General features: G+C 37.3%; 1 protein-coding gene across 4 annotated transcripts in view; it reads right to left on the bottom strand.

Annotated features, from left to right (window-relative positions):
* The window catches only part of MINDY3 (MINDY lysine 48 deubiquitinase 3), a 120804-nt gene that overhangs the window by 42589 nt on the left and 63036 nt on the right, over positions 1-15179 (bottom strand). For all 4 annotated transcript variants that reach the window (XM_006159752.3, XM_027776248.1, XM_027776250.1 and 1 more), the window contains one exon: positions 10920-11000. In XM_006159752.3, coding sequence (XP_006159814.1) covers positions 10920-11000 — 81 coding nt within the window. The remainder of the gene's footprint in view (positions 1-10919; positions 11001-15179) is intronic.

Genomic DNA, 15179 nt, shown 5'->3' with positions numbered 1-15179 from the left:
CGTGAGAATCCAGCGACATAGCCATTATGCTAACTGCTGGTTCCCATGATGCATCTTTACAAAGAAAAAAAGAAAAAATAAATCATGACTTTTCTGACAACCCAATAGATAAGGCATAAACTCTATACATATGGACAAACTCTAGATACATAGATGGGATGACTGAATTACATTAACTTATGGGAACTCTGGTACAAAACACCCAACTGTGAATTTAACTGTACTCCAAATCTCATAAATTTTACCCAATAATTAAAGATATACAAAGGTGAATTTTCTTGTAACAGTAAGCAGCAAAGTCTATAAAGCATCATTTTACTTCTTTTTTTCCTGAGATTAGTTGAAAAGTGACAAACCTGCCACACAGGTATAAGAAACATAGTTTTGAAAAATATAGATGTTTGAAGAATTAAGAACCTCTGTTTAAACGTATTTTTTTTTAAATGTTTCCCTTGCCCTACTTATTACATATAGAGAAATGTATAAATGTTACCATAGAACTCATTTTTAAAGGCCAAAACAAGTGGCTCTGACACATTACTGCAGCCATCTTCCTAATGTTCCACTCTGGTGCACACGAAAGCAGCTTGCTCTGTAGAAATAATTCTACCTAGAAGCCGTTCTCACAGCACTGTGAAGACACTGTCAGTTCACGCAGGAACAATTAGGTATTTTGTTTCTCCTTCACATTAAATTCAGTTTCTTTATATATTTTGCATTGAAATGGTAATGTGCTTTCATGTATTCTTACCTGAAAGGAAAACTGCTTTATCACAGGAAAGGTCAAAGGTAATGTTATACATACACAAAGAGTCCTTTTATAACCATGAGAAAGAACAAAACAGGGATGTAAAATCATCTCTTCAACTTCAAAAGAAAGTTTGAAATAGATTACCAAGGAAATTAGTCACCGGTCTTCTGAAGATGAAACCACATGCTATAGGTAGGTTCTAACTATTTTTACATTGGATCAGCAGCTGTCACCCCATACTGAGATTCAAATGCTTAATGAAAACTAAAATTCATCTTGTCTACCATTTTTATATGAGTAACTGTAATGATATTAAAAGTGTCATATTTTTAAATTTAAAGAACTTGTCTTGAATTTGCATTGAAAATTAATTTTATAATTAGCACCCAATTCAAGGGAAATTGAGAAAGTGATTCAAATAATTTATTCTTAAAACCCAAGTATAAAAGGATTGAAAAAAATCAACAGAGAAAAAAGAGAAGAAAAAGAGGACAACTGTTCACATATTTAATTAGATAAATATTTAAGCATTTAACAAGGACATATATGTATTATTATGTAAAGACTTAACTCCTAAAAAGAAAATAATTAACATAGCACAAAACATGTTAGACAGCCTTGCTTAATAAGAGCTATTCTTTTCATAATTATGAGAAAACATTATTAAGATAAGTAAGTTTAAACAGAGGTTCTTAATTCTTCAAACATCTAGTTTTTCAAAACTATGATTCTTATACCTGTGTGGCAGGTTTGTCAGTTTTCAACTAACCTCATGAATAAAGCCACAGCCCCGCTCCTGAAAACCCAGGGCACCTTCCCTCTCAATGAACAGATCTAAAGGTTTTGTTCAGCTGTGGCTCAAATGACCCACTTAGAAAGCTCCATCCTACTTAATAGGAATTAAGTTTCGTTCCTGGAAGAGGTCCATTTATTTACTGGCACTGCACTCTACCTCACCCATATCCTCTTCTTAGAAGGTTCTGTGGGAACCTGCTGCTTGATGACTTTGCAGTTCCTACAAGGTCCTGAATTCTGTGATACCGCCCCTCAGTACTCACTATAAAACTCCCATACACAAGATGACTTGGACACATTTCTCACAACATACTCCCAGGGATACCATGTCAAGAAATATAATATCAGTTTTGTTGTTTCATGGAACAGATGCTTAGTAGGATAATGGATAAATAGATGATAAATTAAAAAAAATACTTTGCCTATATGATACTTAAAGAGATGACTTTTAAAACATGAGCCACACTGAAAAATTTAAAAAAAAATTTCATCATAAGAAGATTAAAAACATAAGTGGTCAATCTGAAGTTTTATAATCTGTTCATGAAAGTTCATTCTTGAATTTAGTTTTGTTGCTAATTTTCAAATAAAACTGACTCATAAACAATTTCTTCCATCTCTACAAAATAAGTTCCAAAGATCAGGAAGAGTTTCAGCGGAATTAAAAAGGTAGGTTCTGGGGCTGTATACGGCGTAACGATTACGTTGCTGGACTCCCATATAGTCGACTGCGGTTCCATTCACGGACAAGGAGGTTTGAAACTCACAGCAGGTGCTTGTGCGTGTGTGCCCCAAATCCCAAGAAGAGCCTGGAGAAGGCACTGTGGTGTGGTCATCAATCTGGGGGGTGGGGTGGGGAGTGATTTCTTGCTTTCTGTCTGTGTCTTGGTGTGCACATGCACCTTATAGCAAAACAAACAAACCAAACAAAAAAACAACAAACAAACAAAAACACACAAAAAAACAAAAAACCTCTCTTAAAAAATGGTTGGTTCTGAGCCACTGTTCATCTCATATATGAAGTGGTATGTTTATTAAATAAATAGGTTGGCACTTACATTTTAAAACACAAACTTATACCAGTTTTTTTTTTTTTCCTCCTTAATTATAGAGGCCAAGAGGTGGCATAGTGGTTGAGGCACTGGATCTTTCACATGATTGACACAGTTCAAGTCCTAGACCTGGCGGCCTGAAACATGCCAAGTGTATGTGTGTGCATGCCGAAAATTTCAAGAGGAGAATGAATGAGAAGGGACTGTGGTGTGGCCATCCACCCTACAGGGTGATTTCTTGCTTTCTTTGTCTCTCTCTGTATCGTTGGTGAGCACACATGTCCTACAGCAAAAATCTCTCTCTCAAAAAAAAAAAATAGAGAATGTATTTTGACAATACATATAAATACTCATCAAAATTGTTTCAAGTTAACCATAGGAGTTTTAAAATTGATCAAGTAGAAAAGAAAAAGCTATTGGGTGGTTGGAAAAGTCACAACACATTTTTGTATAGAAAAACAGAAAAATACATTGTGATTTTTCCGATTACCCAATAGATCTACTGCTATTTCCCTTAGGATATAATCTGTATTATTTTGTTTCTTGTTTTATAAACTTAGAAATATGAATTCGTAGGGTGGAAGATTTGTCAAGTAACAACATGGTTTTATTATAGTTTCTGGCCAGATTGACTATTAGTGATTTTCAGAAATTTATTTAACGAAAATATACTAGCACCAACACTGTGCCTCGCACTGCTCTAGGTACTGGGAAACAGTAGGAGACAAAACAGACAAAAATGCTGCCTCACAGAGCTTACTACAGGGACAAATAATATGTAAAAAAGCAAATAAGTAACATGTATAGTACTCAGAATATATTAAAAACTCTTACAACTCAATAACAAAAACACAGGTAATCCAGTTAAAAACAGGAAATGACTTGAATAGGCATTTCAAAGAAGATAAACCAATGGCTAACAAGCATATGAAAAGACTTAACATCATTAGTTAGTAGGGAAATGCAAATTGAAACTATAGTGATCATTTAAAACTCGCTGGGATGGCAATAATAATTCTTTTTATAATAGGAAAACTGTAAGTGTTTTTAAGGACATGGAGAAACTAGAACCCCGTATACTATTGGTAAAAATGTAGAATGATTTAGCTGTTGTGGAAGTTCTTCAAAAAAGTTGAACTATTGGGACCAGCAGTTAGCGTAATGGCTATGTCGCTGGACTCCCATATTATCAAAAAAAAATATATATATATATATATTTTAAAAAGTTGAACCATTATATGACCCAGCAATTCCACTTCTAAGTATATACCCAAGAGAACTGAAAACATTTGTACACAAATGTTCACAGCAGCGTTATTCACTCACAATAGCCAAAGATAGAAACATCCCAAATGCCCACCAACTGATGAATGGATAAACAAATTGTGGTATACACATACAATGGAGTATCATTCAACAACAAAAAAGGAAGAAAGTACATAGTGATACCTGGTGTGATGAAAATGTTTTGGAACTAGACACAGATGGTGATTGTGGAACAATGTGAATGTACTAAATATCGTTAAATTGTTTACATTTAAATGGTTAAATTTGTTTATTAGTGTTGGGAAAGTCATAATATATTTTTCTTTGCAAAAGTGTGCCTTGATTGTCCCAAGAACCCAATATAAAATGTACTTAAATTAAAGCATAATGGCTATGTCGCTGGACTCCCACATAGTCGACCGCAGTTCATGTCCCCGACCCGGTGGCTTAAAACTCACGCCGGGCACGTGTGCGTGCGTGCCCAAGATCCCGAGAGGAGAATGGAGGAGAAGGGATTGCGGCATGACCATCCCCCCTGGGGGGGTGATTTCTCACTTTCTGTTTCTATGTCTCTCTCTGTCTGTCTGGCGAGCGCACGCGCCCTACAGTGAAAATCTCTCCAAAAAAAAAAAAGAAACATATAGTATCTATCCATAAACATACCCACCTGTCTAAAGAGACAAAGACATAAATGCAAATTATTCCACAATTCAGAGTACATGTATTTGGATGTCGCTAACTTAGGAGAAATGCTTTTTTTTTTTTTTTTTTTTTTTTAACAAATTTGCCATAGGACACATGTACTCACTGGTGAGAGAGAGAAAGTAAAATCACTCTCCAGAGGGGATGACCATGCCACAGTTCTCTCTTCTCCATTCTCCTCTTGGGATTCTGGGCACACACGCACAAGCGGCTGGTGTGTTTTTCAAGCTGCCGGGTGCAGGACTGAAACTTTATAGCTGGCTATGTGAGATCTAGTCACTATAACCACCATGTCACCTGGCTGGCCCAGGGAGTGCTTTTTAATTGTGAAAAATGAGTAGAAATCATAACTGAAAACTGTTATTTATTTGAGGAAATATGTCTATGCTTTTTATTCTCATAATACGTTGTTCCTATTATTCATAGTTTAGACCATAGCACTAAATTTCAATGAAAAAAAAAAAAAAACAGTAGGCCTGGCCACTGGCACAATAGTAACACTGGTGCCCTGCAGTTCTGGAAAGCATATGAAGACTATGATTTGGACCCAGACTGGCCAGAAAAACATCGGGGCAGATGTGTGGAGAGCTGGGGGGCTGAGGAAGGACCGCAGTGTAGTGAGACCTTACTGAGGGGGCTTTCTCTTTCTCTTTTTCATGCACATGCTATGATTAAAAAATACTAATAAATTCAAAAATAGTATTTATATGGTAATCAAACATAGGCCTATAACTACAGACCCTTTCCTATCACTGTCTTTGAAGGGAAATATAAGGAAAAACCTTAGAAGACCCGTAATAGCTCAGCTCTCTCTGTGTCTATCTGAGATACCTGGAAGAGACCTCTCTCATCTCCATAATCCCACTTTTATATGAAGTACAAATAGTGAATAAACTGCTTCAGTCATGAGTATATTCAACCATAGCAAAACTGTTAAGTACATATCTTTCTGAGGCTCTCAGACTGAATTACTAGAAACTTATCTCAGGGCCAGCAGGTAGCATTGTACTTGCAGCGCTGGACTCCCACATGGCTGCCCAGGGTTCTAATCCTGGACTCGGCAGCTTCAAACATATGACAGGTGTGCATGCATGCCTGCCTGCCCCAAATCCCAAGAGGATAATGAGGGAGAAGGGATTGTGGCATGGTCATCCTCCCTAGGGAGTGATTTTTTTACTATCTTTCTCTCTCTCTGTCTCCAGTGAGTGCACATACCCTAAAACAAAACAAAACAAAAAAACCTCTTTATGAATAGAGAATTTATTCAATGAAAAAAAAAAAAAACATATCTCACCAAACAACTCTCCCTCACTCACCAATACCTATCACCACATCCTGTTATTTACCTCAAGAATAAATGTCTCCAACTCATGTACTTCTATTCCCTTATACTGGGTTATTGCAAAAGCTATGAAGTATTTTTTCCTATGTAAATATGCATCATGACTTTTCCAACGACCGAATACATCACCACACTGACCAAATTCTATTCTTTGCTCACCTGGAATTCTACAAAGGTCTTGTTTACCTATCTTCAATATCTATCTGTTCAATATGTTTGTTCTCCACAATTAGCCAGAGTGATCTTTTCAAAATGCAAATTTAATCCTCTTCCCTTTCTTCCTACATCCCATAAAACTACTCCTGTTACCAATTTTTATGAAGCCTGGTGGCTGAGATCTTGGATCCAAATCTAGGCTTTCCCATATGGCTCCAGTACCACGTGGTGGTACCCTCCCACCTGTGCCACATAGTTGGATCTAGAATAAATGCTTACCACATTACAGACCTGTGCTTTTTCAGTACTCATCACACTCATAACTGTACAGATGTGGTTATGAGTAATGCTTCCTCCCATTAGAATTTATACTGTCATGAAATCAGACATCGTATCTATTTTTGCTTACTGCTGCATTTGTAACAACTAGCATAGTGCCAGGCACATGCTGTATGCTCAGTAAATACTTAATGAATGAGTACAGTGTATGAATGAATGAAGATAGGGCAGTTCCAACCATTATTACTCTTGGTACATAAGTCACGTGAAGAATTAACTGCTTTCCCTAGGCATTTCACAATGCCAAATTATAGGTTGCTTTGAGAATGACGAATTCCAACCAACTTTACAAAACTATGACTTGTACAAAGTCAGCACTTGAAATATATATTTGGAAAAATGTAACAGTTTTACAGAAATAGACAGATATTAATATTTACAACAGAGGCCGGGAGGTGGTGCAGGAGTTAAGGGGCCGGACTCTTACATGGCTGACTGCAGTTTAACTCCTGGACCTGATGGCTTGAAAATCCATGCCAGGCACATGTGCATACATGCCCAAAATCCTGTGAGAAGACTGGAGGGTAAAGGACTACCCATGACCATCCCCCTTGGGGGGTGATTTCTCACTTTCTCTCTCCTGTCTTTCTCTGTCTCTCTCCAGCAAATGCACACATCTTACGGCAAAAACTGTAAAAGAATCAAAAAAAAAGTACATGTTTATTTATTTAACAAACTGGCGGGGGTAGGGAACGATGTTTGCTTCATGCCATGGAACACATAATGTGAACAAACTCACCAAAAACAAAACGCAAAAAAAAAAAAAAAAAAAAAAAACAACCAACCTCACAGATTAAATTGCTTGCTCAAATGCTGAAATATTAAGGGAGAAAACCATAAAAATAATGGTTCTTGTTATAATTTTAAGGAGAGCAAAATCTACGGTACTTTCTATGTGGTAACAATTATGCAAATACCTAAAACTGAACCAATAAAATGTTTTATCTTATCTTTATTCCTCATTTGCTATAGGGTGCGTGTGCTTGCCAAGGAGAAACAGAGAGAGAGAGAGACAGAGAGAGAGAGAGAGAGAGAGAAAGAAATCACCCTCCTCCCAAGGAGGGATGACGACCACACTATAATCTCGTCTCCTCTATTCTCCTCTCGGAATTTTGGGTGCACACACACATGTGTTTTTTCAAGGCCTTGGGTCTGGCACTTGAACCACAGTCAGCTATGTGGGATCCAGCCTCCTTAACCACCACACCACAGGCTGGTCCTGAACCCAGTAAATATTATCAAGTCTTATTGCTCTCATTTATCATCTAGGTGATCTATTTTGTTTTACTAAATTTCCAAAGGAAAAAAAAATTCTTTTACCTCTAATTCATTTTAAAGATAACAAGTACAATCCAAATTAAGCTATTCTAAAATACATGGTAAAGAAAGGGCCTTAAGAAGCTATGAAATGAGTCATGAAAAAGTATTTTTAGGCGATAAAAATGTCACTGGAACACAACGTGATAAATTCATGCAAAAGCCTTCGTTCAACTAACGAATATCCTACCCAATGTGCGAGACTGCATACCAGATCCTGAGACTACGAAAGTTGGTCTGAAAACAGTAACAATCAGTATAACGCTCAGGAGTTCTAATAGAGAGATAAGGTACTTGACACATACAATTAATACGATTTATAGTAAAGAATCTAAAATAATTTAAATTATTTTCTTCTTAATTTTACTTATTTCTTTCATGAGCAAAAGAGACAGAGACAACACCTCTAATAAGATCTTGATACCATAACCCACCCCTGGCCTTTGGCCAGCCCCAAATCCTGGGCAAGCATGTGCCTGGCATACGCAGGGAGGTGTCTGGACTTGAACTGGGAACCGTCCCAAATGGGACTGCCTCACAGAGCATTGTGTTTTACTCTATGCCACTGTCTGCCCCCTCAAATCTAAAATATTACTATACATTTTTCTATAAACAACGTATTGCATATGCATGCTCTTATGATGATAGCTTTGAGGATGCAAATAAATGTAAACTTAAATACTGTGTTTGATTACATGGCATGCATTAAGCTATGTTTTCCAGGCCTACACCTGTGTTTTATGAGCTTCAGTATTCAGGAAATCTATGTCTGTACTCAGCATTCACTGTACATGGCTAGGATCTACACATATGAAAATTAATGAATGACAGCCCATTCTATGGACAAGGCTCCCTGCCTACCATGAGACATCAGAAAAAGTGCGGAATTAGGAACCGTGAACTTTGTGTCCTGAGATAAATGGAACAGCACAACAGATTAAATACTACAGGGACAACAAACCAAGAAAGATGAGTAAAAAGTGTGGGTTTTATAAAATGAAGAGTATAATCACTCTTAGGACTCTGTCAATATCCCCAATTTTTTCAGATGCTTCAATACAAAGTGTCTGCAAATCTACATAGCTCAGCTGACACTGTTACTTGTATTAACCTTCTGTGAAATGTCTCCTGTTGTTCTGACAACAAATCATTTCTTAAATGTCAATCATAAAATTTATGATTTAAATTACTTTCACATTATTTTTATATTTAACAACTACATATAGTTTTACAGAACTTATTTTTCTAATGTTCAAGAATAGAGTTGGAAATAGCATAATTAATAATTGGTTTGATGGGCTAGCAGGTGTCATAGTTGTTAAGGCACTGGACTCTCACATGGTAGGTCGTTCAAGTCCCGGACCTGGTGGCTTGAAACTCACGCCAGGCACACGTGTTTGCATGCCCAAAATTCTGAGAGGAGAATGAAGGAGAAGGGCTTGCAGCATGGCCATCCCCCCTGGAGAATGGTTTCTTATTTCCTGGCTCTGTCTCTCTGCCTTGCCAGTGAGAGCACACTCCCTATAGCAAAAATATCTCTTAAAAAATATTGGTTTAAAAATGCATTTTACATGTAGCTGCAATTGACTTTCCTTTCTGGAAAGTTATAACATGAAATTCTCACTCAGGAACTAAAAGTTATTGCTACAGTACACATTCTGTTTTTAACTTCTTCCTTCCTACCTTAAGAGAGAAATAAAAAGCAAAAATTTTCAGACTAAATGTAACAAATCAGTAAGGCTTGTACTTTTAGAGCTGTTGTTTAAGAAAAGGTAATTATGTATCTTGCTCTAAATAAAATAAGCTGGACATTTGCCAGCCATAATGTAAATACAGGAAAAAATAATTAGATTCACAAAACTTAACACTGTTAATTCAAAGTTTGGTATAATGCACACAAGTCAGACTTATTAGAGAAACAAATAATCTCATATTCACAAACACGTGCTAGTAAAAAAAGCTCATGGGGTAATCACAAATGTGCACTGGAATTAAACTTCAAAATGCAATTTCTTTCTTTTCTTTTTTATTTTGAGAGGTTTTCGCTATAGGGTGCATGCGCTCGCCAGACAGACAGAGAGAGACAGAGAGACAGAAAGCGAGAAATCACCCCCCCAGAGGGGATGGTCACGTCACAATCCCTTCTCCCCCATTCTCTTCTCGGGATCTTGGGCAGGCATGCACACGAGCCTGGAGTGAGTTCTAAGCCACTGGGTCCGGGATGCGAACCGCGGTTGACTACATGGGAGTCCAGCGACATAGCCATTATGCTAACTGCTGGTTCCCAAAATGCAATTTCAAATTCCCCTTTCCACTCACCGACCCCAACAAACATCTAGCAATTCTGTCCATGATATCAAAAAATGTTTAACAAATGTTTGTTGAATTATGAAAACTACATTGGTGATGTTGATCAGAGTATCTATGATTTATTGAGCATTTAACTTGTACTAGTCATTGCTAAATATCTTATATTTAAACCTGACAACAATTTTAAGAGCTAAGGAATATCGTTAGTCCTTATTTTAAAGATGTAGAGAAAAAAGTTGAGACATGTTAGGAAGTGGTAAAGCTGGGATTCAAAAGGTGGATGGCTGATGCCAAAGCCTTTTACCATTCAACTGTGGAAAATATTATATATAAAGATTGAGATTTTAGAAGTAGCTTTGTCATACAAGTTATAAAATAAATAAATTCAAATGCACTTTATCTAGTTCAATATTATAATCATACACACATTACAATTTTAGTAAATATTCTATTTTTTAAAAGTACTTGATTTCAATACTATTAAACTGTTACTTAATTTTAAAATAACTTCAAAGAAGATGCTGTCATTAAAATATTTTATATCATGTAAGTTGGCTCTTTATCCTCTATAAAAAAATGCAATCCAGAACTTTTAAATGCTATTGTTTTCTCCATAATACGAGTGATTTTGGGGGGGAAAAAAAATCAAAGGCCAAAGCTCTAAAGTCAGAAAAAGAAAAGAAATTATAAGTAAACCATGATAAATTTTGTTAACATGATTGCAGAATTAGAGCAGTATAACAGAATGTTCTTTGGTACTAACTAACAATCTATTTGTTAGTAGAAACAAAGTGAAATTTGCACAAAGATTCAAATAATAATTAACAAATTTGGACTTCTGTTTGCCTGATGTCATCTTAAAGAAAAACAAACCCTGCTATTAGCATACCTTGGCAAAAAATACGGTGAGATGAGTTTCACTGCCAACAATCCAGATAGGGAATTTTGGAGATTTCAAGTAAGAACCAACCTAGAACAAATGTAGCAAAATAAAACAAATAAATGAACATTTTATACTGCCACTTAAATATCTGTTTATTTGAAACAGAACTTTATTTGTCCAATTCATATTTTAATAAGATAATGTATTGTTCCAGAGTGCCTTACTCATAGTGCTCAAATGCAGAACATAGGAATGAATAGGATTGTTGGTACTAAGCTAATATTGTATCTCAACAACAGGACAACAACATAGATTTAGCAAAGTTAGAAATGACACATTTAAAGAGTCATCCTTAGGGTCTGCTAAAGTTCATAAACATTGTATACTTCTAGAATTTAGTTTGGTACCTCAAACCCTAGAAACCATAATCCTGATGACAATTACTTTATGGGGAAAATAATTATGAATTAACAAAAAAGCAGGTTTATGAATATATAAGTAAAAAGAAAAAGCTATTAGACTATCTTTGTTCTCAAAGAAATGGTACAATATATAACATTAACGTCTCAAGAAAATGCACAATCTAAAATATTTAAAAAAATAAAAGAACTGTCATTTGACTCTTCATGATAGGTTAGTTTTGAAGTTTCACAAAATGAACAGTCTGTTTAAAATGTATCAAAGCCATACTTACAGCCTTCCATCAACATCATACTTTTTTTTTTTTTAAGAGGTTTTTGCTATAAGGACGTGTACGCTCACCAGAAAGACAGAGAGAGACAGAGAGAAAGAAATTGAGAAATCACCCTCTCAGGGGAGAGGGCCACGCCGCAATCCCTTCTCCTCCATTCTCCTCTCGGATCTTGGGCTCGCACGCACAAGAGCCCGGTGTGAGTTTAAGCCACCAGGTCCGGGACTCGAACTGCAGTTGGCTACGTGGGAGTTCAGCGACATAGCTATTACGCTAACTGCTGGTCCCCAACATTATACATTTAACCTATAAACATTCTAGTACCAACAACTTGAGAATATCACTTTGCATGTGTGACGAATAAAGCTGAATACTTAACAAATAAAGAGATTCATGAAATTTCCATCATGTTCACACCATCAATTCTGCAGTTTATGAGGACAGAAAGCGTAACTTAAAAACAATCTCAGCCATCGAATGTGGTGATCTTCTTTCCTCACACAGACTGCCTGTATGTGGGAAACTCCAAGCGACTACTTCTAACAGTCAGGCTTAACTACAAAGGGATTTCAAAATGTTCGTGGAAAATGCACATTATGAAAAACTATGTATGGATTTCAAAATTATTTTGCATAATAAAACCTTACACTTTAATTGCATGTTCCCATGAACTTCTTCAAGTCCCTCATATTTTTTCCTAGTCAACCAGCAGCTCTTGCATTGAGTACCACCATGGCCCTATGGAATTTACTTGCATCACCAAGAGGGAAGTGGAAAATAGGTACTCCTTTGTATTCATGGATAGAAAAGTTAGTCTCTTTGTTCCACTATAGGAGGGAGGAGTTAGACGTGCTGGCATGGCAAATGTTGAGCAAAAAGTAGGAAGAAGGATTTTGGGGGAGCAGAAAAGAATAAAAGAAAAAGGAGCTCTGATCACAGATTCACAGGAGGGTGTTTTGGTGGTTAGTGGTACAAGTCCTTCAATTTAGATGGAAGCCTGAGATACACAGGGGATCAGTGCCCAGACTGAATTTAAGCCACTAACCAGCACAGAGCTAGAATTAGAACTGAAGCTTTCTGACTCCTTTGGTGGAATTTCAATGCATCATGCCATCTCTTGAAGTGAACAGTTTAGATACAATTTAATTTCTCTTTTGGAAAAAGTATATGTGTGTATGTGTGTGTGTATGTATGCATATGTACTTAAATTACGGTAGACGTAAAAAAAAATGATTTTTATATAGTAAGATCAAAAAGTAATTAATGCTGGGACCAGCAGTTAGCATAATGGCTATGTCGCTGGACTCCCACGTAGTCGACTGCGGTTTGTGCCCCAGACCCAGTGGCTTAAACCTCACGCCAAGTGCGTGTGTGCCCAAGATCCTGAGAGGAGCATGGAGGAGAGGGGATTGCGGCATGGCCATCCTCCCTGGGGGGGGTGATTTCTCACTTTCTCTCTCTCTGTCTCTCTCTGTCTGGCGAGCACACATGCCCTATAGCAAAAACTTCTTAAAAAAAAAAATAATGAATGCTGAAATTATGACGTGTGTTACAATAATAAAAATCAAAAAGTTAAGTGCACTAATAATGTAATCACTCTGGAAAACAGTTTGACAGTTCCTTAATAAATGAAATACAGAATTATAATATCACCAAGCAATTTTATTCCTGGGTCTCCAGACAGAAATAGAAAATATGTTCACCAAAAACTGCTGGACTTTCACATGGCTGACTGCAGTTCGAGTCCTGGATCTGGTGGCTTGAAAAATCACACTAGACGGTGTGCCCAAGATCCCGGGAGGAAAATGGAGAACGGATTGCAGCATGGCCATCCCCCTTGGGGGTGATCTCACTTTCCCTCTCACTGTCTCTGTCTGTCTATGGCCAGCACATGCAACCTAAGGCAAAAATCTCTTTAAAAAATAAGTATTAAAAACATAGGGTAAGCGAAAGAAGTAGGACATAAAAGGGCAATGTATTGTATGACTCCATTTATAGAAAATGTCCACAAGAGCCAAAGCAGACGGAAAGTAAAGTAGTGATGGCCAGTGTTCAGGGGCTGGGGAGGAGGAAGTGGCCCTAATGGATTTACAGCTTTTTGGAGATGAGTAAAAGATTCTGGAATTAGGTAGGAGAGACAGTTGAACAGCCAGGTAAATATACTAAAAAAAAATCACTGAATTGCATACTTTAAAATGGTGAATTTTATGGTATAGTAGTTATGATTGATTTTTTAAAGGCACATGGCAAAAATGCCTATAGCCAACACTGTCTTGGTGTGTGTGTGTTTGTGTGTGTGTGTGTGCGTGCGTGCGTGTGTGTATACAGATTGAGCATCCCTAACCTGACAATACCGGAAATCCAACATTGGAAACTTTCTTAGTGCCAATATGATGCCACAAATGGCAAATTCCACATCTGACATCATGACAGGTCACAAATGCCACAATACAAAAGTTACCTTCAGACTATGTGTATAAGGTGAATATGAAGAAACTGACTTTCATGTTTAGAACTGGGTTCTATGGGACTAGCAGTGAGAGTAATGGCTATGTTGCTGGACTCCCATGTAGTCGACAGCAATTCAAGTCCCAGACCCGGTGGCTTAAACTCACGCCGGTGCATGTACCTGTGAGCCCAAGGTCCCAAGAGGAGAATGGAGGAGAAGGGGTTGCGATGTGGCCATCCCCCCTCGGGGGTGGTTTCTTGCTTTCTTTCTGTCTCTCTCTGTCCGGGGGTGGTTTCTTGCTTTCTTTCTGTCTCGCTCTGTCTTTCTGGCAAGCGCACGCTCCCTATAATGAAAACCTCTCCAAAAAAAAGAAAAAAAAAAAAAGAACTAGGTTCTATCCCTGAGACATATTATGTAATATTATGTAAATATTATGCACTGGGGAACCAGCAGTTAGTGTAATGGCTATGTCGCTGGACTCCCATGTAGTCGACCGTGGTTCGCGTCCCAGACCCGGTGGCTTAAAACTCACGCCGGGCGCATGTGCATGTGTGCCCAAGATCCCGAGAGGAGAATGGAGGAGAAGGGATTGTGGTGTGGCCATCCACCCTGAGGGATGATTTCTCGCTTTCTGTCTCTATGTCTCTCTCTGTCTGGCGAGCGCACACGCCCTATAGTGAAAACCTCTCCAAAAAAAAAAAATATATATATATATATATTATGCACTTATTATGTAATAATAATATGTACATGCAAATATATCAAAATCCAAAGAACTCAGAAATCCTAAACATTTCTGGGCCCAAGTATCTGTATATATACAGATATATATTGCTTTATTTGTATTAGTGAATATGTATACTAAAAATGATATGTAAAATGTTCATTTCATTTTAAAGAGAAATTGATCATGCTATCAAAGAATGGCTAAATATTCAGATTTACAAAATGAACATAACCACAATTATTTCTTTAATGCCATTTCTTTAAGTATTTGGTTAAAAAAAAAAAGTACATGGATTTTGAAAAATTATATAGGGGGGAACCAGCAGTTAGCGTAATGGCTATGTCGCTGGACTCCCACGTAGTCGACCGCGGTTCGCGTCCCGGACCCGGTGGCTTAAAA

This window comes from Tupaia chinensis, unplaced genomic scaffold, assembly GCF_000334495.1.
Source record: "Tupaia chinensis unplaced genomic scaffold, TupChi_1.0 Scaffold000647_1, whole genome shotgun sequence".
In the NCBI taxonomy this organism is placed as follows: Eukaryota; Metazoa; Chordata; class Mammalia; order Scandentia; family Tupaiidae; genus Tupaia; species Tupaia belangeri.
The sequence above is the reverse complement of the archived record's forward strand: the minus strand, read 5'-3'. Positions and strand labels throughout refer to the sequence as shown.